The sequence below is a fragment of the Staurois parvus genome, unplaced genomic scaffold, assembly GCF_062004578.1.
Source record: "Staurois parvus isolate SC_StPar_1 unplaced genomic scaffold, SC_StPar_1.0 ptg000719l, whole genome shotgun sequence".
NCBI classification, from domain to species: domain Eukaryota; kingdom Metazoa; phylum Chordata; class Amphibia; order Anura; family Ranidae; genus Staurois; species Staurois parvus.
The window spans coordinates 12,390,957-12,418,900 of NW_028318515.1; the positions used below are offsets into that span (position 1 = coordinate 12,390,957).

Here is a 27,944-nt window from a genome sequence, read left to right on the forward strand (position 1 = left end):
GCTTCTTTAGAATTCAAATTACATCATTTTAGTTGTCACCTATTTGGGAATTGTAAGTTTAGCTATTATAAGATATGGGCTAAATGTATTCTGAACATGACAATTCCCATAAGGCATGTCAAAAAATATGTGGATTGAAATATGCATGAATTCCATAGTCTCAACATACATTATTCATAACTGATGAAAAGCCTAGAAAATGTGAGAGGATTTGGTTGTTTGAATTATAAGCCATTGGCTTAATAGTCCTTTTTTCAATAAAACCATTGTAGATATTTTATTGTAGCCAAACTGGCAGAAAAGCCATGGTATGTCTTCTATGCAAACTTACTAGTCCATATTACACATACAGCCAAACATCGTTAAACTCTATACAGCAATCATTTTTATGACATAGTACTGCAGGTACTATTTTAGTTTAAGTATAGGCTATGGACAGGCTGCTTCTACAAACATGTAATGCTCATAAGATGTACCACAAAAGAGAACAGTGCTACTGCTCAGATCAGTGAAATATTCCAAATCGTTACAGGCTAGAAATATTAGACTTCATGAACACTGCAGCTGTCAAATGCCCATTTTACGGACATTTGATGTTTTTTTCTGTTCGTAAATGCACCAAAATCGCATTTGGAGGAGTGTTTGGGCAGAAAAAGTGCCTTACATGCCTAAACGTGTGTGAACTCACCCAAATGCTAGGTGTTTTTAGTGCTTGAGCATTCATTCATTTCAACGACCTGAATAAATTAATATTCTGGCCAATTAAATGAATGAATGCCCAAAAGCTTAATGCACCCAAATGCATCTAAACTTGTCTAAACTTGCTTTTAGCCTGGGGAAAGGTGTGCCTAGTGTGCATAAGGCCTTAAAAATCAACTTTATATCTTCATTGTGGCAGTTTTTGTCATGGTATCAGTGTTCATTTTTAAGTCAATTACTGTGGAGCTCTTTTAAATTTTAGTCCCACACTGTAAACAGGACCTAGACTTTTATTCTTCGGATTAAACCTCACATCCTCTTGAAATGATGTCTAACCCTCAGCTTTCACCTGTCAAATGCCAGAGCCTTTATTGCCTTCTGAGGACCTGTCATTTGATAACAGAACTATATTAACAATTTTTGTGGAACTGTGTGTATTCAGAAAACTATAACTTTTGGGTTACATAGTTATATATAGTTACATAGTTAGTCTGGCTGAAAAAAGACAAAAGTCCATCTAGTTCAACCATTAAAAAAAAAAGTTATAATCCTATACCCACAATTGATCCAGAGGAAGGCAAAAAAAACCAGCAAAGCATGATTCAATTTGCTCCTGCAGGGAAAAATATTCCTTCCTGATACCCCGAGAGGCAATCGGATATTCCCTGGATCAACTTTACCTATAAATGTTAGTATCCAGTTATATTCTGTGTATCTAGGAAAGAATTCAGGCCTTTTTTAAAGCAATCCACTGGGCTGGCCAGAACCAACTCTTGAGGGAGTCTATTCCACATTTTCACAGTTCTCACTGTGAAGAAACCTTTCCATGTATGGAGATTAAATTTCTTTTCCTCCAGACGTAAAGAGTGCCCCTTGTCCTCTGTGATGACCTCAGGTTGAATAGCTCTACACCGAGTTCACTATATGAACCACTGATGTATTTATACATGTTGATCATATCCCCCTTAATCTTCTCTTCTCAGGAGAGAATAAATTCAGTTCCTCTAATATTTCCTCATAGCTGAGCTCCTCCATGCCTCTTATCAGTTTGGTTGCCCTTCTCTGTACTTTCTCAAGTGCCCCAATGTTCTTTTTGTGAATTGGTGCCCCAAACTGAACTGCATATTCCAGGTGAGGTCTTACTAATGATTTGTACAGAGTTAAAATGATATCTCTCTCTCTGGAGTCTATACCTCTTTTAATACAAGAGAGGATTTTGCTTGCTTTAGAAACTGCAGCTTGGCATTGCATGCAATTATTAGACTTGTGATCTACCAGAACCCCCAGATCCTTCTCCACCATTGATTCCTCCAGTTGTAGCCCCCCTAGTATGTATGCTGCATGCATATTCTTAGTCCCCAAGTGCATAACCTTACATTTATCAACATTAAACCTCATTTGCCACATAGTTGCCCAATTAAACAGTGCATTGAGGTCGGCTTGTAAGTTGAAGACATCCTGTAAGGACGTTATTCCACTGCACAGCTTGGTGTCATCTGCAAAGACTGAAATGGTATTGATAATCCTGGACCCTATCTCGTTTATAAATATATTAAAAAGTAAGGGTCCCAACACTGAACCTTGGGGTACACCACTGACAACCCTAGACCATTCAGAGTATGAATCATTAACCACTACTCTGTGAATATGATCTTTTAGCCAGTTTTATAACCATTTACATACGGATTTTTCCAAGCCCGTAGACTTTACCTTACACATTAGCTGTGTGTTGAACTATGTCAAATGCTTTTGCAAAATCCAAGTATACCACGTCCACCGCCACCCCTCTGTCCAAGCTTTTGCTCACCTCCTCATAAAAAGAAATCAGATTTGTTTGACAACTTCTGTCTTTCACAAATCCATGCTGTCTGTTGCTTAAAATATTTTTTCCAGCAAGAACTCATCTATGTGGTCTTTTATTAAACTCTCCAGTATCTTCCCAACTATAGAAATTAAACTAACAGGTCTGTAATTACTTGGTAAAGATTTTGACCCCTTTTTAAATATTGGCACCACATTGGCCTTACTCTGATCCAGTGGTACTATGCCAGTCATTAAAGAGTCCCTAAAAACTAGAAACAGTGGCTTTGGGTATGGTCTATAAAAATATTGTTGAATTGGAAACAGGTCTTGGAAGTGTTCAGGAGTGTCCTTTGAAAAGTTTAAAGAGTAAGAGTTCAGTTATGTAAGAATGAATGTTCAGGCTTATATTATTTTACTTGTAAAAGCATCTGATACTTTAGCCTGGCTAACATGGGGTCAGATGTGACATGAAGCTTGACAGATGCTGCTCTGTTAACTGTTAGGGCTCATACACTGTAGGTGTAGAAGGTATAATATAGTATTTGAGGTCAGAATGTTGACCAGATAGCAACTTTTGAAGTTTAGGTGACTTCCCACCCACAAACAAGATGAAATGTCAGACTAAGGACTTGTTTACAGTAGTGCTACCCTCTGAAGAGTGGTCCACGATGGATTGCTTTTCATAGGATATTTGACAGGCAGAGAGGAGTCATTATGTTGCCTCCTCCCCGCCTATATTAACCACTTTTCCTGGATTAGTGTTGAGGCAACCAGGCACACAGCAATCACCACTCACTGTGGCTCAATGATCAACCTAGGCAATTTTCTTTATGATCTTTATTGAAGATTAAACTTCGGTAGGATGAAGGGACCTGTGGTATACTCAAGAAACACTGTATGGTGATAAGAGAACACTCAGGGAATGAGCAACAGTGAAATGTTGTAAAATGTGTCCTAATCCAAGCAATCACTGGCATTTGTGCTCAATGGAAAACAGAAAACAGACACTAGGATTCTACACTCAGGTCAGTACTCCCTGGATAACTGGATGCCTCCTTCCAATATCAGCCAGACATTCACCTGTGAATCTTCCCAGACCAGATTCCCAGTGAAATCCCTTGATTAGTTCAAAGGATTCTCAGAAAAATAGCCCCCAGCTTTGTCCTAGCTGGGACCTCAATGATCACATGTAGAACTTCAGCTGAACTGCCCAGAAGGACAGCAGCCCTTTGGGCTGGGGACTTCTCCTCCTGGACAAGACAGGGCTGCCCCAAACCCCAGACTATCTGAGCACTCCCCAGTCACCTACTGGGCACTTCCTCCAGGGATTGGCTGGGACAACATAAATATTCAGGCTGCTGATTTGCCTTTTCCAGAAAGAAATAATAAAGAAATAATTAAACCTGCAGTCAGTGAAGTACAAATCAGCCCAAAGCAATAGCAAACTGCTCCACTGATTACAGAGGAGACAAAAAGAACTAAATGTATCTAATCATCCTAGCTACATATCTAGGAGCGTGCTAAAAATATAACATTGAAAGGCTTTGTTATATCTATTCGGTAGGTCCAAAAATATCGACTAATAGTGGCAGAAATCCAGTGATCTCATAACTTGCTGTGTACTCCACACTGTACTGAAATCACAAGCAGTCTTTTTAGCTCAAGCTGGTTCTCTTCTGTGAACTGCACTTCCCCAGTGGTATGCAGATGAAGAGAGTCGAGGTGTTCTTTATTCCAAATCAGCAATGATCAAACTAGGATAGACATAATTAATATTTACCATTAGTGTCTTTGTTGCATCAAATCTTCATCAGAGCTAAAGGAGACACTAGAATCCTTAGGCTGGCCAAACATGGGTCGATTTCCGAACTATTTTTAGTTTGAAAATCGGACCTAAGAATAATCGGCCGATTTTCGCTCTGTTAGTGGGGCAATTGCACTGGCTGATTTTCGTGGTTCCTACACATTTCATTTATTTGGCAAGCTAGAAAATTTCTTGAAACATTTTCTAAATCATTGGTGACACCATCGGATTACAGAACAAATTATGTTTTTTTTAATTGAAAAATCGTTTGGAATTCGACCCATGTATGGCCTGCTTTCGTTTCTGACAGTCACAGGTGTGTCAGATGCCTGTGTATACTCAATGCATCCCACTGACTGCCACATCACAAGCGTGTGCCTGCAGAGATGTGTTGGTGACATAACAGCTGGTGGCAGGATCCACAGCAGGCAGAGGGAGTTGCAGGAAATGTCAGATATCGATGAATCAAGTGGTGCCTCTGCTCTGCAAGAAGGTACAAACTGGATGCAATAGAGGTACCAATAGTACAGTAAGTGTTATAACAGTATTTTTCAATGCTGTATTTAATTAGACTTTTGCAATATCTCTGTGAGACTGAATATTTCGATTTTTGAAAATATCACTTGTGATTGGTTCTCTTTAAAAGACTAGGAAGGCTGTAGTTTGTTATAGATTACGGCACTTTGCACATTAGTGCTTTTTGCATGGCCTTCTATGCACGCCTGACAATGATTTAGAACTTATAAATAAAGAATAGTGTTTACAGCTGCAGATGTACAATGCTGTAGAGACTCATTTTAATTAAACACTTAAAACATTTGATGTGTGTTTAAACTTCTGTTACTTTACAGCAACTTTTCTGCTTCTTCCATTTATTCGACAGTCTTTTGAACCTGTGCTAAAGCATTAAGTGATTATGGAAAACTGAGATGTCTCAAATTATTTATATGTATTATTTATATGTATAAAACTACCTGTAGATAATTATTGGTATTGTAAGTATCATGTAAAAGACATACAAAAAACATCAAATGAAGCAGTGAAAATGCACACAGGTCTTTAATCTTTATCTCTAGGGAACATCAAACATTTCCTTTGAGTACACAACCACAGTCCGATCTTCCCATTCAGTACAGCTAGGCCTTTACGTAAATGTGTCATCAGGGCCGTATCTAGGGGGGTGCTGGGGTGGGCTATGCCCCCGCAAATTTTAGTTGTGCCTTCCCAAAGTCAACTGCCACCCCTCTACCCCAAACACTCTGCTTGCCCGCTGAACCATACTGCAGACAACTGCCCTTTTCCTGGAGCTTTGTAAATTTACAAGTAAATGTACTGCCCCGCTAAACTGAGGATCTGGTCAGCAGGGGGCCCAGTGGAGTGGGGAAGGTTGCCTGTACCACTCCCCTGTCCTCTCCTGGAGGAGGTGCTCTGCTGCCTGTGCTCAGGCTGTCGGCAGTGCATGGAAGGGAGAAGGAGCTCTACTGAGTGCCCTGCCAGCAGTGACCCCTGTCCTGTGCCCTGCCAGCAGTGACCCCTGTCCTCTGCCCTGCCAGCGGTGACCCCTGTCCTCTGCCCTGCCAGCAGTGACCCCCTGTACACTGCATTGCTGATATCCCACCTTCTGCCCCCCTTACATTTTAAACTTCACCCCCACATCGGACAGGTTAGATCCTGCACTGTGTGTCATGGGAGAAAATGGTGTCCTCCATTGCTGAGCTCTTCTTCTGATAATGCCAATGGCCTGATTATCATGCTAACCCTAATCATAGGTAGACCTTGCATGTTGGCTTTAATAACAATGCCCCCCCGCCAAAAAAAAAAAAGAAAACAAAAAAACGTAGAAAAAGTGCCAACAAATCAGCATTTGGTGAAAACAAACTTAACTCAGGCTCCACTTCCTGGAGGTGAAGATGATGTCACTGTAACTCACCTGTGCCTTTTGGATGCTCCAGTCCCCTTGAGAAAGCACACCTGCACTGCTGAGCAAGCAAATATGTTTCATGTTTTTTTTCTTCTAAAGCTGCTTTTTTTTACATCCTTTTAAATTCTATTGAAATTTTAATTATTGGAACAGCTTGATGGCCAGGCAACTAACTCGAAATAAAGCAACTAGAGTGTGAGAAGGAGATGTTAGGAATGGCCACATATCTGTGACTATATGAAGGAGACCCATAACAATGGCTGTTAAATAATATGGCTTAACATATGACTTACATATGTCCAGTGAAGTGACTGGCCTCAAGTGATACACAGAGATGAAACAAATCCTCCTGCCTGTTTATTTGCAGTCTTCCCTTCTCTACACCTGTTCAAAATGATTCATTTATAAAACCAGTCAGAGCGGAGAGCTTAAATTACACTCCGTAGAGCTCAGTGAAGAGAACTCTGAGAGCTGATTGGAGGGAAGAGACACACCCCCTCCACTCAGCTCACAGGAACTGAGTTGAGGCTGTCAATCTGCTGGAGGTCCTTCCCCGTCACCAATTTTCTGATTACAGAGGAACAAAGCACACTAAAGAGGGATATGCTTAGTTCATATTTCATCTCTGAGGTTTAAAAACACTTCAAGATCCCATCCTGTGCTGGAGGATCCCTTTACCTGACTGTTGGCAGCAGCATCATTCGCCATGTGGTGCCTTCCTTAAAACAAATAATGCTTCTTGCAGCATTTTGTGGGAAATGTGGCAGAACGTTTTGAAGTGTATGTCAGTCCTAGCAAGAAATTTCTCTTGTTTGCTTTCTTTTGCTCTGTTACATATAACATTAAATGTGTTCAATAGTTGGTGCAAAAATATACATGTAGATCTTTTCAGAAATTCAGAGCAGCCCTGTGTCCTGTTTTTTCTTTCTGTATTATCTAAAATAGCCTAATCAGCCCACATGCATCTTATTTTGGACTAGACAACTATTACTGTTTATATTGAAGAGAGAGGGAAGGATTTAGTAGTTTAGCAGAAAACAACTGGGTAGGGCTGACACCATTTCTTGCTATTTCAGTCTACACAATCCAGTTTGTCGTCAGCCTTCAACAGAAAATTGGGAGTTAAGTGCATAATGACAGATCAATAGGTATTTTTCTGTATTTGTCGTGTCTTCAATGAGATAAAACATGGGACAGTATGCCTATATTGCAGAGATATAATGCAAATTTTTGTTTTATTTTGCCCTAAAATACACTTTAAATGCAGAAATATGCTGTATGTCTGCCCTAACAATAAACTTGACAACTGGGCAGTGCTGATACCATTTTTTGCTTTTTAAGTCTCCAAATGCTGTGTGTTAAAACATAAGGAAATGTACATGCCTTGCAGAGATATACTGCATATTTTTTATTTTGTCCTAAAAGCAGAAATATGTTGTATGAGGTCATTTAAAATTTAAAGCTGCTTTAGACATCAGAAGGCAATCAATTACACAAGCCTGATCTTACCACCCTCAATCCATGCTCTCTAAGGAGCTCTGTAGAGCAGTTTGCTAAACTTTTAAGCTGGTTTTACTGGTATAATGTATGGGGAGGGAAAGGATGAGGCGAAGAAAGCAAAAGCTAGTGTTACTTTATCTGCAGTGAAAAGTAGAAATCAGTTTTCTTGTCTATCATATCTACTTGCTGATCGCCCTGTAGCAGTTTTACTGCTACAGGGCTACTGCTCTGCGCAGAATCACACACACACACACACACATATATGTGTGTGACTCTGCATTTCAAGGCTGGGGGCACGCACGTGCCATCCTAACCACGCTGTCATTGGCTCTGCTAGTTATCTATCACCAGGTCCTGGCCAGTGATTCATGGTCGATCAGCGATCGGTGGACAACTGACAGTAGAGAGATCTGTGAGTGTAAACAACATAGATCTCTCTCCTGTCAGTGGGGATGTGCTGCCTTTTATCTCTCTGTAAAGCAGGGAAATTAAAACCAGCACATCCCCTAGTAAAATACATGAAAGTACACAGTAAAAACACTCCCTAACACACATTTAACCCTTTGATAACCCCAGATGTTAACCCCTTTCTGCCCAATGTCATTAGCACAGTGTCAGTGCTCATTATTAGCACTGACTACTCTATTAGTGTCACTGGAGTGTTAGAATGTCCACTGTACTATCACAGTCCTGCTATAAGTCACTGATTGCCACCATTACTAGTATAAAATAAAAATAAACAAAAATTCCAGTATATATACCATTATTTGGGGACACTATACTGTATTTTCACACAAACCAATTAATATACACTTATTGGGATTTTTTTCTACCAAAAACATGTAGCAGAATACATTTTGGCCTAGATTTAAGAAGAAATGTTTTTTTTAATTGGATATGTTTTATAGCCATAAGTAAAAAATATTGGTTTTTTTTTTAAAGAATTTCAGTCTTTTTTTATTTGTAGCACATAAAATAAAAAACACAGTGACGGTCCAATACCACCAAAAGAAAGTTATATTTGTGTGAAAAAAAGTCTATAAAGTTCATTTGTGCTACATGTGTACAGTGTTACATGATTGCGCAATTGTCAGTTAAAATAGCACAGCGCCAAATAGCAAAAAATGGCCTGGTCATGAAGGGGTAGGTAAATCTGGAGGGCAAGTGGATATGGATATTACCCTTGACAGTCAGTGGCTACTTATTCACCAGCAGAAAGACTGCATCTAGAGTAGTATCATAAATGAGTGAATGTATTTCTCTACATAGCAATTATTGGATAATTAAATATCTGTGATACCAAAGCCTCAGATCTTACAAAAAAGCTGGATGCATGTCACTGCCTTTCTGGCTAAGTGACATATAAACACACCTGGGCACATATGAGAAGGTGCTGTTCAGTCTACTTCTATTTATTGCTATTAGAAATGATGTTCTTCTCCAGGTATAATGCAGTTGTTCATTATCACAGCCAGCAGTAATGCTCATCAATATAGTCTCCTGGTTGAATATGTTTGCTGCCTCCTGCTTTAATATCTGTAATTAAACATCTTTTTTTTTTGCACATGACTACCTTCAGGTCCAGATTGAATAGACCACACAGCATTTCCAGCTCTGACATACAATAATTTAGAGTACATCACTGATCATTTTCTTCCTGTGCAAAAATGAAAATCTTACAGAGAATACTTATGCAGGATGTTATAAAGTGCAGCCGATGCCTGCCACAACAATACATTAATGCAACACTGAAAATATCTCCATTCATTAAGGTGTACATTCAGTCCAATGTGAAAATATTATATATCTCTATATATATATATATATATATATATCATATTGCCATGCACATTGGAGATGAGACTGGACTGAGAGAGGGAGTGACTGTGCTGTGGGTGATCAGACAAGTAGTAATTAGTCACATTCATCTGGGCTTGCTCCGTAATGTTGAGAATATTGGAGTTGATTTATGAAAACCGGAGAGTGCAAAATCTGGTGCATCTCTGTATAGAAACCAATAGTGGTCGGCCCAATACTCCCCTTTTTAGTTTGCGGTCAAACATTCAAACCTAACGAAAGTTCGACTGTGAACTTCGAATATAATGCAGGTCTATGGGACTGGAACTTGTAAATTCAAAAGTGCCCATTTTGAAAGCTTATATGCAAGTTATTGACCATAAAAAGGGTATGGGGACTCGGGTACTGCCCTGAGGGACATGAATTGGTGAAAACAAAAATAATAAAGTACCATTTTTAAAAGGGCAGTCATTTTTCATTTCTTAAAGTAAAAAAAAAAATGAAAAATTCCTTTAAATATCATGCCTGGGATGTATCCTTAAACTACCTGCAAAGTTGCACATCTGTACAATGTATAGATCCTGCTGCAGCAGGACTGACATTCTGTTACAAAAATTACATTTTTAATAAAAAAAAAAACATCGTGGCCCCCCCCCCCCCCCCAAATCCATACTAGACCCTTTAGGTCTGGAAGGAGGGTTAGGAGGGACTTTACAGTAAAAATGTTTTTTTTAAAGTGCATGGGGTTCCCCCTTAAAGCAAAACCCCCCAAAAAAGCATGGTGTTCCCCCTAAATTGCTACCAGACCCTTGCACCCCCCCTTCTGAATCATACCAGGCCACATGCCTTCAATATCGGGTGGTGCTTTGGGGCGCTCCCCCACTCCAAAGCACCTTGTCCCCATGTTAATGGGGACAAGGGCCTCTTCTCCACCACTCTGGGCTGTGGTTGTGGGGGTCTGCGGGGGCATGACATATCAGAATCTGGAATCCCCCTTTAACATGTGGGCCCCCCAGATCTCGGCCTCCCCTTGTGAATGAGTATGGGGTACATAGTACCCCTACCCATTCACCAAAAAAGTGTAAAATGTGAATAAAAACACAATTACAGTTTTTTAAGTCCTTTAATAAAAAAAAAGCCAAAGAAATGGTTCTATAGTTGTAATTCATTGTCAATCATGGTGTCCAGCGTTGTCACGATGAGCACCGACTCTCCAAATTTAAAAAAAAAATAATGCCCGCAGACCCATCCGTAGCTGCTGAGCACTCGCCACTAACTGACATTTGCCGATCAGAGGTAAACAATTGGGCAGAGCTAGTGGTGATGTCACCGCCAGCTCCACCCAATTGTGCTGTGATAGGACAAAGCATTGCACCTGAACTGTGGTCAGGTGACTTGCTTTGGTCAATCACAATGCACTGTCACAGCGCAGTTCCTTGTGGAACTCAGCATGCAAACAGCCCGCCAAACTCCCTTGTTCGAGTTGAATCAACAAAGGAATGGCTTCTCCGGAAGAAGATTCAAATTTTGGAATGGATCAGCCAGAGAACAGACCTGAATCTGATCTAAAATCTGTGGGGTGTTCTGAAGAGGGCTATGCACAGGAGATGCCTTCACAATCTGACAGACTTGGAGTGTTTTTGTATGGAAGAGTGGGCAAATATTGCCAAGTCAAGATGTGCCATGCTGATAGACTCATACCCAAAAAGACTGAGTGCTATAATAAAATCAAAATGTGCTTCAGCAAAGTATTAGTTTAAGGGTGTGCACACTTATGCAACCACATTATTTTAGTTCTCTATGTTTACCTCATCTCCCCCTCAAAAGATTTCAGTTTGTTTTTCAATTGAGTTGCACAGTTTATAGGTCACATTAAAGGTGGGAAAAGTTCTGAAATTATTTATCTTTGTCTAATTTTTTTACATCACAGAAATCTGACATTTTAACAGGGGTTAAATCAGCTTCCAAGTTTTATTGTCAATGCTTAATTGAACAAGCTTAAGTTAGAATCTGATTAGCTACCATACGCAGCTTCAGCAGATTTTGCACTCTCAGGTTTTAGTAAATCAACCCCATTTTGTAGCTTCTATCTAAGGCACATGTGTCAAACAAAAGCACGCCCTCATCTCCGCCTCCCCTGGTCTTAGAATTTAGCAGACTCTGGCAACTCTTATCCAGCCCTCCTCTAGTCCTCCTTCAGACTTCCTGATTTCCCTGCACCTTCCTAGCTCTATCCCCAGCTTCTTCCCGACAGCAGCACAAGGTAAGGGAGGTGCACTGTAATCTAAGGGAGGGTGGGGGACCTTTGACATCTGATGATAGGGGGGTTTTTGACAGTTCTGGACATCTAGTCTTACAGATACAACCAGCCCTTTGAGGGCAACCGTAATGCTGATGTGGCCCAGAATAAAATTGAGTTTGAGACCCCTGATGTAAGGGGAGACAAAAACCCTGAAAGAGGAGAATAAAACGACACCACAAAGCGGGAGAAACAAAATCCTGACTCCAAAACCAAAATGGTAAGTGCTATATACAAAGAGACCTTGGGACTCTTTGTATATAGTATTTATCATTCTGTAGCTTCCCTAAGCAACTTCTTCAGACTGTATTACATTACCCAATGTTGTCCTACTAAAAAGTTTTATGCACTTGAAGCTGGAAGTGTTAGTGTTCATGGGACAGACCTCATGGAAAGGTTACTAAGGAAGCTATAAAGATGTAGGCTTGTGGTGTGATGCTTTTCTGTTATTTGGGATGTCAAGTGAGTTCAGAGCATAAAAGCAGGTAAACAAATTTAAATACAAATTGGCAGGTAAAACAGTTTACATACATATGTTTTAAAACTAGTATTTAACTTTTCAATTATAGTTTCTCTATCTTCCAATGAAATGTTGTTTGCTTTTAGAGTAAACCATGGCCATGCAGCTCTTCCTGGAAAAAAATCACCAATACCCAGAAAATTCTCAGAAGTGTAGGGAGATTTTTATGTACAAGGAAATAGGCCGGTCTTGGTCTCATAAAGTGACATGACCTGACATGACAATGTAACTTGGTAGATCTGGCAGACTTAATAAAAACTAAGTCAAAAAGACTTCCATTTCTGCCCATGAGTGCTCAAACCACATCTGCTTATATAATATAAAGGCCATTTTTAGTTTTGATTGAGCCTAATAGATTTGCGAGGAGTTGGGTTTAAATTGCTAGATTGAGTGGTTGCCAAACATGATATCAGAACACTTCTGTTTCTTCTTGCTTGATAGTGATAGAATCATGTTTTTACCCAGGCTTCTGTCAACCTCTGTCATAGAAACAGCTTTGTGCTTTTTCTAATGCAGCAATGACTGTACATAGCTGTAGAAGAGGGGGCATAACAAGGCTCTTGAGCTATGTTCATTTTTCATGTTCGTTTTACATCCTGCTCATGAAATGTCACTAATAATCCCAAATCATCAGACAGCACAGGCAGCATGCGTGGAGGAGGAAAGTGGGCTGCTTTCTGAACAAGCAATGATTTATAGACTCTGTACAGTAACACAGTGACATTTGGAAAGGAATACTAAGTCAGACTTATTTGTGTCCTGGCAAAGGCTGACTCAGCCATCTTTCTATCTGTCCATTAAGAATGAAGAGCCAAGAATGAGACAAGTCAGAAAAGAGTCATTATATCTGGCCACAGGACAAAAGTGTAATCTCAGGGCATTTACCAGGCTTCCTAATGACTTTATGTTCCTGAGGAAAAAGTGCTGTGATAGCTCCGAGAACGTACAAGGATGGACTTAAATCATTTAGTTCTTAATTTGTGTCTATTGGCAATACCAGAGTATTCTCCCAGATGAATATCATTTTACATAAATCTTTTTTTTTATTTTTTTATTGGCATTCTTTTGCCATTGATATTGTTCTGCAGCAGACAGGATACATTAGACTCACAGAACTCAGGGTAGAACAGGCCTGTGGGGATTTATGCGAAAACACATTATATTAGGCTGGCCTTATAGGCTATGAAAAATGGTGGAAGGGTAAAGCTAGAGAAAGGGGAATGAATAACATTTCAAGCCAGCTTGATCTGTATGATCACTTTGATCCCCTAAAGTTAGTGGTGCAAATAGTAACCCATGATAGCCAGAAATAAAATTGCTGTTGGCAGATCAAAGAATACCGAAATCTAAGCCTCATGGTAGCTGATAGCTACATACCGCTTCCTCCCTATAGCAGCACCTGCCTACATCACTTCCTCCTTCTTTTGTCCATGATTCTGGACTCAACGTGAACATTTTATAGGTAGATTGAGGGTGGATCTGTTAGGTGACCCACTTAAGATTGTAGTTCTCTTAAATCCTTCCAGGAAAGAGGGTGTGTTCACTTTCTTTTGGGCAGGATCCCCTTATATATGGTGGGAGGAGTTTAGAAGAAGAGTTACCTACTGGCTTAGGGAAGAGAAGTCATGAAGGAGAGCATCACAAAAGGGACAGAGACTTTAATCTTTCCTCCCTCTGAAGGGGGCTCCCCTGGAGATGGGAACATTAGATACACCGCCAGCTCCATAGAGACTTGTTACATTTGCTTGGATAAAGGATCCTATGGTTAACTGTGTTGGCATTCAAGACCTGAAATGACTGTATTTTTACTTTACCTTTTTCAGTAAAGAAGTTTACTGCCTCAGTGTGCAGTATTCAGGTATTGCATCAGATGTGGTGAGAGACAACAAGCGTTGTCAGTGATATCACCTGGCTGTCTAGCCGTGGGAGAGTCTGGGCCAGTGTCTGGATACTCCTGGGAGTGAGGGGGTATGGTCATGCAACCAGGAGGGTGGAAGGGGGGTCCGGTTACAACGAGAGAGGGTGAGAATGACAGAGCAAGAATTTATTCAGTTTACATTAGTTGTTACATCAGTGCTCAGTTCCGTTCAGTTTAGTTTAAATCAATTTACATCTGTTTTTACATTTGCCCACCGGCGTCCTTAAAACAATGATTTATCCCTGCAGTCAGTGGGATTCCCCACTGACAACAGAATATAAACTAAAGAGCGGACAAAAAAATAAATAAATAAATAAATGGCGTGCAGATCTCCCCCAATCCATAATAGGCCCTTTGGGTCTGATATGGATTGGCGTGAGGTCCCCCCCAAAATCCACATCAGAACCTTAACTGCACATGTGGCGTGGCAGGCCAGAAAAGGGGGGGTGAACATGCGCCCCCCCAAAACCATACCAGGCCACATGCCCTTAATGAGGGGTACTTTGCCGGGGGGAACCTGCTACGTTTTCATGTCATTGACATATCCATATATTTTCAGTTACCTCAGAAGGGAATGGAGTAAGCCAGTGTCATCACTTGGTGCTGTGTCCCTGCCTCTTTGTTCACTTCAGTGGCAGGGAGAAACAGACCTGTGATTAGGCGCTGGCAAGTGACGAGAGTGGTTGGGTTCAGTGGGGCCTGGGTTTTTTTTCTCGCAGCCATCATTCATCATGCTTGACTTGGGCCAACATAACTGGACGATGGATGTACATCAGGGGACTTTATTTTTTAAATAAAGTGCTTGTCAAAAACTGTGTTGTGTTTATTTTACTTGACTTTCTTGGTGAATGAGTACTGTGTGCCCCATTCTCATTCACATAGGGGATGCCAGGATCTTGTTAAGTGGCTTTCAGATACTGATAAGTCACCTTTGCACCCTTGGGGCAGGGTTACCAGGCCAGGGTTGTGGGGAAGAGATCTTTGTCCCCATCAATATGGGGTGGGTGGGGAAACTTCTTCTTTGCCTAAACTTTACCTACTTTACCTAGCATTCCTTACACAAACTCCACCTTGCCCATCTGACCTTCAGCCTCTATTCAGGTAAGGCCTACATCCTTTCTACACTGAATTAACATTATATAACATGTTTTCATTTCCTTGCTTTGTTATGCCAACCCTCTGTCCATTTTCTCTTCTCTGGCAGTGGTGTCACCATGGGAGTGCGATGGGGGGGGGGGGGGTGCGGATCGCACCCAGGCAACACCTGCCAAAGAAGTGACAACATCCATAGTTGCCAGCTGTCCTGATTTTACTGGGAAAAGGTGTCTCGACAATACCTTGTCCAAGGCAGATCATGGACAGCATTGCTGTGGGTGCCTGGTGCACACTGTGTCACATCAGGGAACTCAGTGAGGAACTTGGGTGTGCTGCCAGGTGGGCAAAAACATTGATTGCCAAGGACAGAGATCCACCTCCCCCTACCTCCTCCTCCAGCAGCGCAGGTGCTCTCATTGGGGACTGACTCACTCTATCATCCCCTGAGTGGGGGAGCCTGCGAAGCTTGAGTTTGATTGGGTGGGACTTGGGTGACAAGCCTGTGAAATGATCACTCCCAGGCTGGTTTTTTGCATGTGCTAGGTTGCATACTGTGAGAGAGCAAAATGGAGGACAAGGTAAGTAAATAGGGAATTAGTCTCAACCTACACTGCAAAGTAAATAGGGAATTAGTCTCAACATACACTGCAATGCAATCAACCCCCTGGATAGCCTAGATGTACATAAATTCTCTAAATCAAACAATTCCACTTAGTGCAAAAAATGCCCAAACTGTATACTGATTCCTAGAAATGCTTGTAATAGCTCCAAAACAGGGTCATTTGCACAACACATGTTGTGGTCAGAAATCGCTATCATGAAGGTATACATATTTGATATCTAAGAAAAAGGTTTGATCCAACCCCACATGTGGTAATATAACAGATCAAATGGTTGGAACCTGCTGCTTGACATCAACAGCAAGATTAACTATACATCCAGTGAGAGATAATGTGCATCAGTCTCAATGTTCATGAGAAATGTGCACATTTCTCATTCTGCATGAGAGTTTGTGGTATACAGTACATATATTAATAGAGACACACACACGGTGCAGACATGCTATGGCACCCTGTCCACTTGGAATTTATTCTACAGAAGCACTTGTGCAAGAAGCCCTGTTTTCGAGCAATCTCGTATGCTTTTCTAGGAATTAATGTACAGTTTGGATATTTACTACAATTAGTGGAATTATTTGATCGTGTCCTTATGGAGCTGTGCTATTCAGAATTTTCTCCCACCAGTCAGACGTTGCATTACTAAGCTAGGGAGGGAGAGCTGCACCAATGCGGGGGGTGACACCATGCTTTTCTGCACCAGGTGACACCAACCTTAGTGATGCCACTGTACTCTAGGTCTCACTAATAAATTAGCTCTACCTATGTCTAATTATTATCACTGCCTCTGTCAGATTATTGCTCTCTGGATCCCTTTGTATGATTTCCTCTTACATCTTGTTCTAGTGACAACTTGTATCCAAGGTAAGAAGTGAGTGGTATCTCACCAATGAGAACACAAATGTCAATAAAACAACAAACAAAACTAATTTATCCTTTTCCATCCATAACAAAAAAAATTTAACTGATATTACACTGTTAGAGTTTATAAATACCTGTTAAAAAAATATATTTACTATGAATTAGAGGTTATTAAGCTGCTTGTATAAAATGGGAAAAAAATTAATGTACGGTATATTGAGACAAAATATCTGATTTATGGTGTTATTGACATTTTAAACATCAATATCACAAAGGTTTTATTACTATCATTATGCTGAACTCCTTCTTTTTGGTGTCCCTTAGTCAGCAATACATTAAAAACGTACATATTGGATCGGAATGGAGTAAAACTTTAAAGTGTTTTCAAGTTTTTTTGTTTAATGCCAAATCTTCTTGCATGTCAGAAAGTCTGAGGAGTTGTACAGTTGAGGTTAGACCTGGCATGTATATATAACTTACCCATATCATCACTGAATCTCCAATGTGACTTATGGGAATGTTTTGAAAAGCAATACAATTTGCTTTCCAAGAGTAATGGCTGCTTGGGCTAATTTCTTTTAGTACGATCAATCTTGCCCAGCTCCTCAGGACTGACAGAATGTCTGGAGAGAGGCAGAAATTGGAAAGCAGAAATAACAGGAAGTATTGACTTAGCAGGGCTGCTTTCTTTATGGCATTATAAACTTTCTCCTTTAGTCTCACCAGTAATACAGTGATGTTTCTTTTCTTGTTTTATTTACTTTCTCTCTACTTTGATCATAAAATGAATAATGGAAGCTGATCTAAGTATAAAAAACTCAATGTCTTAATAAACTCAGGCCATTTTTTTTTGGTGCAAATAATTTACAGACTGAGAGAAATACAGCAGCATGTATAGGGATGCTCGGAATTTTGCTACAATATATTCCTTTTTTCATCCTAAGAAGATAAAAGTGTACCAAAGATTCCCTTAACCTATACAGTATATTTTTACACTTTTCTATACTTTTTGTGACACATCTAAATGCAGATACAGTCTAAGCAGCTTTGAGAGATACTTGGGAAAAACACAAATTCTTTAAATGACATATTTGGGAGCTGTATGTGGTGTTACAAAACAGTACAATCCTTACATACAATGTAAGCAACACCATATTCTGGCATAACATATTTTGAATGTGTATTACATTTTTTTAATTATTACAATATTTTTTGGGTTAAATAAATCTAATTCAATACAACTCATTGAACGCAGTCTCAACAGATCACAAGCTGTAGGAATGTGTGGTCTTAAAAAATAAAGCTAAAACCATCAACTCTGTAACAATTGGTCAATACCAAATTTGTTTCATAGTATAGTTTGTGAGCTTCATTTTTTGTAGTACCACTCTGTATTGTAAAAAATAAAGCTAAAACTCTCAACTCTGTAACAATTGGTCAATACCAAAGCTGTTTCATAGTATGGTTTGTGAGCTTCTTTTTTTGTAGTACCACTCTGTATTGTCTTCAAAAGTTTATCAAAATGCTAAAACATAGTGCACAAATACACTCTAAACCACAACTACATGTTCTAGAGACAAGGCAATGTTTATTCTAAAATAAAAGTGAGAGTTTATTATTTTAAAGACAGTTGTCAGATATACAATATAGTACAGTGGCTGGAGAGTATGTAAACAGTTTGATTAAGCTGCTACGTAAAGGGAGAAACAAGGTTTTTTTTAAAACATAAATTAATAATTAGAGTGTGTTATTTTTAAGGCAATAGTAGCAAATATTGTACATTCACTGGAGAGTATTTAAAGGAGATTTAGGGCCAAAGCCCTTTTTGTCCTACTTCTCCTGTGGGTCACAGGAGTGCACTCAGTTCTGCCCTCCTGTGACCTATATTTAGCCAACAGTGGACTAAAGTCCACTAGTGGCTGGCATCATTCAACTGGTCCAGGCCATGGAGAGATGCTGACTTAGCCTCCCAGTGATCTGCTGAGAGCCTGAGCCCCTTCACAGCCTAGCGCTCCAGTGAGTGCTGCAGGGGAAGGGCAGAGCAGAGAACTGGTGACTGACCGAGTAGGTTTGCCTGTGCCAGTCATATGTTCAGACTGCTGATGCTGACATAAAAAAACCCTAGAAAATGTACATTGCAATAAAATATACCTACCTAAAACACTAAACATTAATTCTAAGACACTAAACCACAACACTTTTTTTCAAGCTGAAAGTAAAAAAACAAACATAAAATAATAGAGAAGAAAAAAATCCCCAATAAAATACAAAAAATTCTGCAAAAGGGGTGGGGGTTGGGTAATAGCAGCTGCACAAAAGGCCTTAAAAGAGCTGTTGCTTTTATGCATTGTGAACACCGGAGGGTACACACTAATATGTAGCCCACCACATTGCAATTCACAGCAATGTATCACAATAAATAATCCTATTTATTGATCCTTCTAAGCCCCATGACCACAGTTCAATGGCCAGAAAGTGCATTATTGGTAACTGGATGCTATACTGTAGATGTGAGCAACCACATAGGTTTTCCAAAACTGCCAAAGAGTTGGTTTCACTACAGACCCATGCCCAACCCAAACCTTAGGCTCACCCCTATTGTTTACTAATGAACATATACATAATACTACTAGGTAGTAGAAAAGGGGGGATCAGCGCAACATTTTTTTTTATTCAAACAGAAAAGGTATTTTTTTAAACCAACATTCATTTTTCTTTAACGAATCAAATTAATCCTGCTCAACTGTATTTGTTATCATTCTTCATGCAGTTTCTAATGTAGGTATGTATCAGTCAGTCAAAAATAGCACTTTCTTCCTCTACCAACCCTGAAATTGCTTAACAGTCCTTCCCCTGAAGTACAAACAAAATAATCCAATAAGCAAAAATAAGTGACTACCCAAACATATTATAACCTATGTAAAAAATATCAAATATAGTATAAATAAAGTCCCATACACCTAAAGTCCAAAAAAAGTCCAAAATCTTTAAAAGTGATCTCTTAATTTATCTTTATCCCCGGATTGGATTGGTGACACGTTCCAAATAATCTTCCGGTACCTCAAAAAAACAAAAAACTCAACATAGTGTGTTACCCTAAACAAAATATGTATATTATGTGCCACACGTGTAACATGCAAAAAGAACACTAAAAGTGTCACAGCAATCGTGAAATCCTCAGGGTATGATTAAAGTAAACCACTTCACTGCACACAATAGATGGAGTGCATAATTACCCCCTTTCAAGATAAAGTCAGCATAGAGTCCATATTTAAAGATGAAACTGTCTCCACACATGGATCAGATAACGTCTCCTGCCTTTTCCACAGACCTCATAAATAGACCAGGGATCAGCGTATATATAAAAATATAACAAATTTTATTGTAGCAACTACACTTTAGGTTAGACGAGTACAGCTTCCATACACTAGGAACGTCCCATATGTAGAGCCCACTCCTTCGTGGTGGCTGTTAACAGCCTCTTAGTCTTACTGCCGAGAGAGCCAGGTAACCATAGGAGTCTTAGGGGTAGGAACTACCGCGTGTTCCCGAATCCAAGATGGCCGTCCCGGCACTTCCGGAAAGCGTCAATGCGTCACAACGTCACGTGCCCCGAGGTACCGGAAGATTATTTGGAACGTGTCACCAATCCAATCCGGGGATAAAGATAAATTAAGAGATCACTTTTAAAGATTTTGGACTTTTTTTGGACTTTAGGTGTATGGGACTTTATTTATACTATATTTGATATTTTTTACATAGGTTATAATATGTTTGGGTAGTCACTTATTTTTGCTTATTGGATTATTTTAGGTATGTATCAGTGTTTAGTTGGTAAACATGAGCTCTGGAAAAAGTTTAATATTTCAGAACTGATTCCGTTCCATAAAAAGCTGACTCCAAGGTGATGTACTGTCGGTCCCACATCGATGGTGTCTAGTCATAAATGTCAACAGTGAATGAACACAGTCATTGAGGAAGACACAGCCAGTGGCGTGTTTTAAATAGCACAACAGTTTTGATTTGGTACCAGTGTCAACTTCTTGGTAATGTCAAGATGTGCTTTACAGTTTTATTTTGTAACAATCACATTTTGATGGAGTGCTGTAGACTGTGTCTCTATGTCTAGTTTTTGACATAATGAAGCTTGTACACATCTGATGTTACTCTAGTCCAAAACCAGAATCCTTACTTATTCTTTACAAATGTTTGTGGGGCTTGAAATGTAATGGATTTAATTTAACCATTAAAATATAATTAACTATGATAATCACTTAGGTTTTCTTTTTTTCTGTATTCTAGATTGACAGCCAAAGCAGTTGCTGTTCTTCTCCCTATTCTTGGAAGCTCTTGGATCTTTGGGGTTCTTGCTGTAAATGAACAGTCTATAGTATTCCAGTATATGTTTGCTGTTTTCAATTCTTTACAGGTATGCAAAATGTTAACATATTAGCTCATAAAACAATAGACAGTGTTAGCTAAATCAGGTGTTATTACTTAAATACTTTAGGGATTAAGGGATATGTTCAGACTCTTTCATAGTCTCTATATTAGATCAGCATGATTAGTGTCACAAAACAAAATTTTTATGCTAATTGCAATTATTGCTTGGGATTTAAGTGTAACAGCATTAGACATATGGCATAGCATTGAGAATAACTTTGTGTAGAGGAAACCCTTCTTCCTTCTAATATATACAAAATAGAATTATGTTAACAGCTTAGATGATGTAATGCAGTTATGTAGTTATCTGTAGAATATATACACTTCCTAATGACTTCTGTTCTCTTCTTTAAGGGATTTTTCATATTTCTTTTCCACTGCCTTCTTAATTCCGAGGTAAGTTACCCATAAAATAAGTTAAGAAGCAACCAACATTGGTATTGTATTTAAAATTGAACTTTATAACTTATTCACCCTCCCCCCTCCTCCCCCCTTGCCGCGTCCTCTCAACCTGCACACAGCCTCTGAAGCCAGGCTGTGCAGGATGGGGGGAGGGGACCCCTGCGGCGAGGATCACAGCTCATCCGGGAATCTAGACGGAGGGGCTGTGACCCCCCGCCAGGAGACCCCAGCGGCAGACTTCCAAAATGTCTCTGCGCACCCCAGCGGACGCAGCCGGGCACAGGGGCGTCCCGCGATCTGCACCCACCAGTGACAAAGGCCGCGCTCATGAGAGCGTGGCCTGACTCAAGGGGGCGTGCCTCGTTGCCCCGGCAATGCGGCGCTGGGCTGGCCATGCTGGGGCAACCCGGAAGCATCCTGAGTGGTTTAAAGGCCCGGCGTGGGAGCCAGCCAGTCTCTTCCTCCTGTGCTGTCCGGCTGCTCTCTCTTGGCCTGCTACCACTGCTGTCGTGGGAGGTCCAGGTGGGAACCGGGCCTCCACAGCCATCCCCGCTGAGCACTCTGCAGGAGCCCCCCCCCTCCAAAGGTCAAAACCATTACCCGCTGCCACTCTCCCAATACTCCAGGGCTGGGAGTGTCCCTGGAAGCTGTCTGTGTGTGTGTGCTCGTTCCTGCTCGGGACAGGGTGCTGTTCAGGGTCTGTGCTGAGGCCAGGACCCACAGCCAAGACCCTGCCGAGCCCCTGCAAGCCTGCTGTGTCTCTACCTGCTGAATCCTGCTGTGTCCCTACTGGCTGATTGCTGGGTCCCTGGGAAGCCACCCCTGTCTGTTGATCGCTGGGTCCCTGGGAAGCCACCCCTGACTGCTGATCACTGGGTCCCTGGGAAGCCGCCCCTGTCAGCTGGTCGCTGGGTACCTGGGAAGTCTCCCCTGTCTGCTGACCGCTGCTGTCCCTGGAAAGCTGGCCGCTGTGAGGATCTCGGTTTGCTGACCGCTGCTGTCCCTGGAAAGCTGACTGCTGTGAGGGCCACTGTCCATTGCTGAGTGTCCCTGGAAGCTGACCACTGGGAGTGTCCCTACAAGCCGCCTGCTGCTGAGTGTCTGCAAGCCGCCTACTGTGAGTGTCCCTATAAGCCGCATGTTGCGGAGTGCCCTGGACTGCCCCTATTGTGTGCCCAGACCACTTGTGTCATGAACTGCCCCTATTGTGCGCTCAGACCACCCTTGTCATGAACTGCCCCTATTGTGCGCTCAGACCACCCTTGTCATGAACTACCCCTATTGTGCGCTCAGACTACCCTTGTCCTGAACTGCCCCTATTGTTCACTTAGACCACCCTTGTCATGAACTACTCCTATTGTGCGCTCAGACTACCCTTGTTTGAACTGCCCCGTGGCGTGCCTGGAATATAGCTACCTGGACTGTCCCCCTGAGTGCTTGAGCCATCGCTACCCGCTGAGTCCCCGTGAGGCTGATGTTGTCCCTAGAAAGCTGTGTGGGAGCTGTGCCGAGGCCAGGCCCCACAGCCAAAGTCCTCTTGAGTCCCCGTGAGGCTGATGTTGTCCCTAGAAAGCTGTGTGGGAGCTGTGCCGAGGCCAGGCCCCACAGCCAAAGTCCCGTTGAGTCCCCGTGAGGCTGATGTTGTCCCTAGAAAGCTGTGTGGGAGCTGTGCTGAGGCCAGGCCCCATAGCCAAAGTCCCGTTGAGTCCCCGTGAGCCTGATGTTGTCCCTAGAAAGCTGTGTGGGAGCTGTGCTGAGTGTCCCTACATCTTCTTTGTGTGTTCTGTCCTGCCTACGCTTCCGTCACCCCCCCAAAAGACCTTTTTTGGAAAGTAGACAGTCATTAAGTATTTATTTAGAGTTATGGCAAGTTTTTTGAAGTTATATTTTTTTAGCATTTTTGGGGGGAAAATTAAGAAATTAATTTTTTTTTTACATACTGTCACCAGTGCATTATAATTGTATTTATGGTATTTATATAGTGCTGTCAATTTATGCAGTGCTTTACATATATATTGTACATTCACATCAGTCCCTAAACCTCAAGGGGTGTACAATCTATGGTCCCTAACTTACATTCATACATACACATACTAGGGCCAATTTAAACAGGATCCAACTAACCTACCAGCAGCTCTTTGGAGTGTGGGAGGAAACCCACGCAGGCACAGGGAAAACATGCAACATGCTGTAGCTGTGATTTGAACCAACAACCCTAGTACTGCCAGGCAGAAGTGCTAACCATTTAGCCACTGTGCCGCCCACTACAATACAGTGTCATGATATGACTGGCATGGCAGTTATCAGGGATACTGACTGGTGACAGCATGTTAAAAACATAAATGTAATTTTTTTTTTTATTTAATGTGCTAACATTTAAAAAATAAATTTTTTTTAACATTTTGGTATAATTTTTTTACTATTTTTTAAAAATACCTTTATCAGAGTAGTTCAATGTCACCATAGTGACACTGTACTACTTTAAGTGTGGGGGGGTGAGTCAGGGATTTTATTTTTTCTTTACACTTTGATTGCTGAACAACTGTGATTATTATGTGCTATGATTATTATTGTGTGATTATTATTGGCCCACAGCTATCACAGCTGTTTAGAATGAAAATTAATTCATAACAGCATGGATGACATTGGGATCATGTGATAATATAGCGATCACATGATCTCATGGGTGCGCAAAGCGCCGAAGTACTGGGAGCTGCAATCCGCTGTGTCTGATGGACACCCTGTGCCCCCTTGGACGTATTACGTACATGTATGTGATCCAGCTTGCACGTGCTGCCCACCCGCTGTAAATGTACTGTGATCTTGCAGAAATTACAAAAACCAAATGGCTTACTGCACTATAAAGTGAGAAAAATCTCAGTGCTAACATCAGACTAAGATTCAGATATTCCATGTGGAGACCTGGGCCCCACTCTGCAACAAGCCTAGAGACTTTGAGGAAGACAGCATATCCCTTAAAACAGGTCAGCTATTTTGTTTGCTGCAAGATAAGGCCCAGGCCTTCATACAGGACATCTGCATCTTGGGCTGATGTAGGCACTGGTATTTTATCCACTTTATAATACCTATAGCCATTTGGCTTTTGTGAGCATGTTTTTGCACTTCTTTTAATTATATACATTGTTTTGAGGCAATGAACAAGCCCCTTTTTTGCCAGCTTGTCAAAAAGCTTTAGCTGCACTGACTGAGCCAAATTATTTGTTTCACATGCTCTATCTCTCAAACACTGCAGCTCACAGTGGGAGGGTTTCAGCAACAGAGGCAATGCTGTCAATTCAGAAAGAAGTTGGTAGGATTAGGTGTAGCCAGGTGCTGATTAACCAGCTACAAACTTGTGAGCCAGCAGTAACAATGCAGAAAGGTACGCCCCCTTGCAACATCTTTTCAACCTACTGTTGAGCAAGCAAGCTTAGCCGACTTGAAAGTTTCAACGTTGCTCTAAATTCGGGAGCAATGCTACATTGTTCCCGCACCATCACAGGAAACTGCATTAGGTGGATCTCACAGGCAAGCTCAACAGACATTTGTGGGACTTTGCTTGGGGACTAAGAGAAAACTGAAAGTGCAGATGTGCCTATAATTAGGTGCTGCAGCACATCTTTTTTATTGGTAGGCTATAGTTCTACTTTAATTTTTTCAGGCGAAAAAATAAAAAAAGCTCTAAGACGGATGCAAAAATATTAGTGCAGCTATGGTATGTTGTAATAAAGCTGATAAAATGCTTTCATAATTAAACACAGCAGTCTTCTAAACTAGATAAAATACTCTCATCAGCCACTTTATTAGGTACACCTGTTCAATTGCTTGGTTACACAAATTGCTAATCAGCCAATCACATGGCAGCAACTCAATGCATTTAGGCATCTAGACGTGGTGAAGCCAACTTTCTGAAGTTCAAACTGATCATCAGAATGAGGAAGAAAGAGGATTTAAGGGTCTTTGAACATGACATGGTTGTTGGTGCCAGATGGTCTGGTCTGAGTATTTCAAAAACTGCTGATCTGCTGGGATTTTCACACACAACCATCTCTAGAGTTTACAGAGAAGGGTCCGCAAAAGAAAATCTATCCAGTGAGTGGCAGTTTTGTGGACAAAAATGCCTTGTTGATGTCAGGGGTCAAAAAAGAATGGGCAGACTGGTTCGAGATGATAGAAAGACAACAGCAACTCATGTCAATATGGACCAAAATCTCTGAGGAATGTTTCCAAAACCTTGTTGAATCTATGCCAGGAAGAATTAAGGCAGTTTTGAAGGCCAAAGGGGGTCCAACCCAGTACTAGCAAGGTGTACCTAATAAAGTAGCTGGTGAGTGTATATCATGATGTTCAATATTCTTTCAGTATTCATTTTGTATTTTACCTTTGGTACAGACATAAATATTTATTTTGTTAAGTTCCTTAAAAGTGCCCAGAATTAATATGGAGACACATACCTACTTTAATTGGGACATAACAGACAACCTTTCAGTTGTATATTTTAGACTTGGTTTGAATAGTAGTTAGTGAATCCATGATAGCATTGTGTAGCTTTGAGACTGGCAAGGGCTAGTTAGGGATAACAACTTATTCAGGGTCCGTGGAAAGAACATCATTAGAGACAATGGTATTCAGGAAAGGCAAAGATGTTTGTAATGAAGATACTGGTGTCACTTGAGTGCATGGGAGTACTGGGGTCACTGCACACTGGGATCACTAGAGACACAGGAGTGTATGTGTCACTGGAGATTCTAGGGTCAATGGAGACACAGTAGAGAAGGGAGTCAATGGAGACACAGGAGTCACTGGGAGATGCATACAGTAAGTCACAGGTAGGCATGAAGGATGCACCCGTGGCCTAGGCTAGATGTAGCAAGAGTCACTCAAACAGGTGTGACCTAGCTCTTTAAGGTAGCACCCACCAACTGGCTGAAATGTCAGTACTCTAGACAGAACTAAGAAATGCAAGTAGGCCTATGCTGGAGAGGAAAACCTTACACTGGATAGATTTGGAGGTTAGTGTGACACCTGATTCATGCACCATAATGTTTCACAGTGAAGCTACGTATCTGCACAAGTGAATTCCCTTCAGCACACCAGGCTGGTTCTGAAATGCTCTATGCTGTCCATTACCTCTGCTACCCAGAAAGAGATGTAAAAATGTGGGTTTGTATGCAAATTACCTATATCTATTAGGCAAGGTGGTTTATTGTCCTATGTCCTCCTAATATGATCAAAATTAACAATTAGCAGTGATTTGAAATATGCAATGCCAATTCACAACAGAAATACCAGGCATTCACATGTGAAAACAACTTCTGAAAAAAGGCAAAATTCAATAAAAAAAGTTGTGATGTTTATTTAGACACCGTAGCCATGCAAGGCCATGCCACTGTGTGATTAGGCAGTGTATGACAGATTTTTTAAGAGGCAAGCACACTGTCCCCCGGTCACACCGATCCCCACTTTGAAATTTACAGTGAAGTCGCACAATTTCAAAGTCAGATGTCATGCCGATTTGAGGTGACATCTGACACAGATGTCTATGCAAATCGCACTAAAAGTAGACCAAGTCGGAACCGCACCGATATGACCGCTGTAATTATGGACAATAGGGTGTGATTTGGCATGCGATTTGCAAGTCACATAGCACGCAAATCGCATGCCAAGTTGCACCCAGTTTGACCAGGGACTTGTGGCACAGGTATGTGTGGGCTCTCTGGTATCTGCACCTCTGGATCAGAACATTCAATCCTGTGTCTGGGTTTTGCTAGACACCTGCAATCTGGAGTACACAGCTGTGAGGTTATATAACTCAGGTCTGAGAATAGCTCAGGGATACCAGTTGGAGACTGCTCCCAGTGGGGGAGACTGAAGGTCGCATTGAGGGGTCAGAGGACCCAGCCGGAAGCCAAGAGAGGTCTCAGTTCCAGGAATCAGGTTGGCTGCTATCGGGGTGTCAGAAAAACCCCAATCCATAGGCCAGAGGTGGGTCTTACAGCAAGGTGCTGTGTCTAAAGGCTAGAGAGTCAAGTATCCAGGAGAGGCAGGGGCGGACTGACCATTCGAGCACTCGGGCACTGCCCGAGGGCCCTGGGTCAGTAGGGGGCCCCATGAAATGCCCCTAGTACCTTTTTTATAGGCTTTTTTGAATGTGGGCAAGGACATAGGGGCCCCATTATCCCTTATTGCCCGGGGGCCCATGAGTTGTCAGTCCGCCCCTGAGGAGAGGTATTGCAAGTGAAGTGGCTTGGCATTTTCCAGTGTA

At 41.3% G+C, this 27,944-nt stretch overlaps 1 protein-coding gene across 2 annotated transcripts in view; it reads left to right on the forward strand.

Annotated features, from left to right (window-relative positions):
• Positions 1-27,944, forward strand: part of ADGRD1 (adhesion G protein-coupled receptor D1) — an 827,296-nt gene that overhangs the window by 773,765 nt on the left and 25,587 nt on the right. For both annotated transcript variants that reach the window (XM_089653751.1, XM_089653752.1), the window contains 2 exons: positions 21,137-21,263; positions 21,632-21,673. In XM_089653751.1, coding sequence (XP_089509877.1) covers positions 21,137-21,263; positions 21,632-21,673 — 169 coding nt within the window. The remainder of the gene's footprint in view (positions 1-21,136; positions 21,264-21,631; positions 21,674-27,944) is intronic.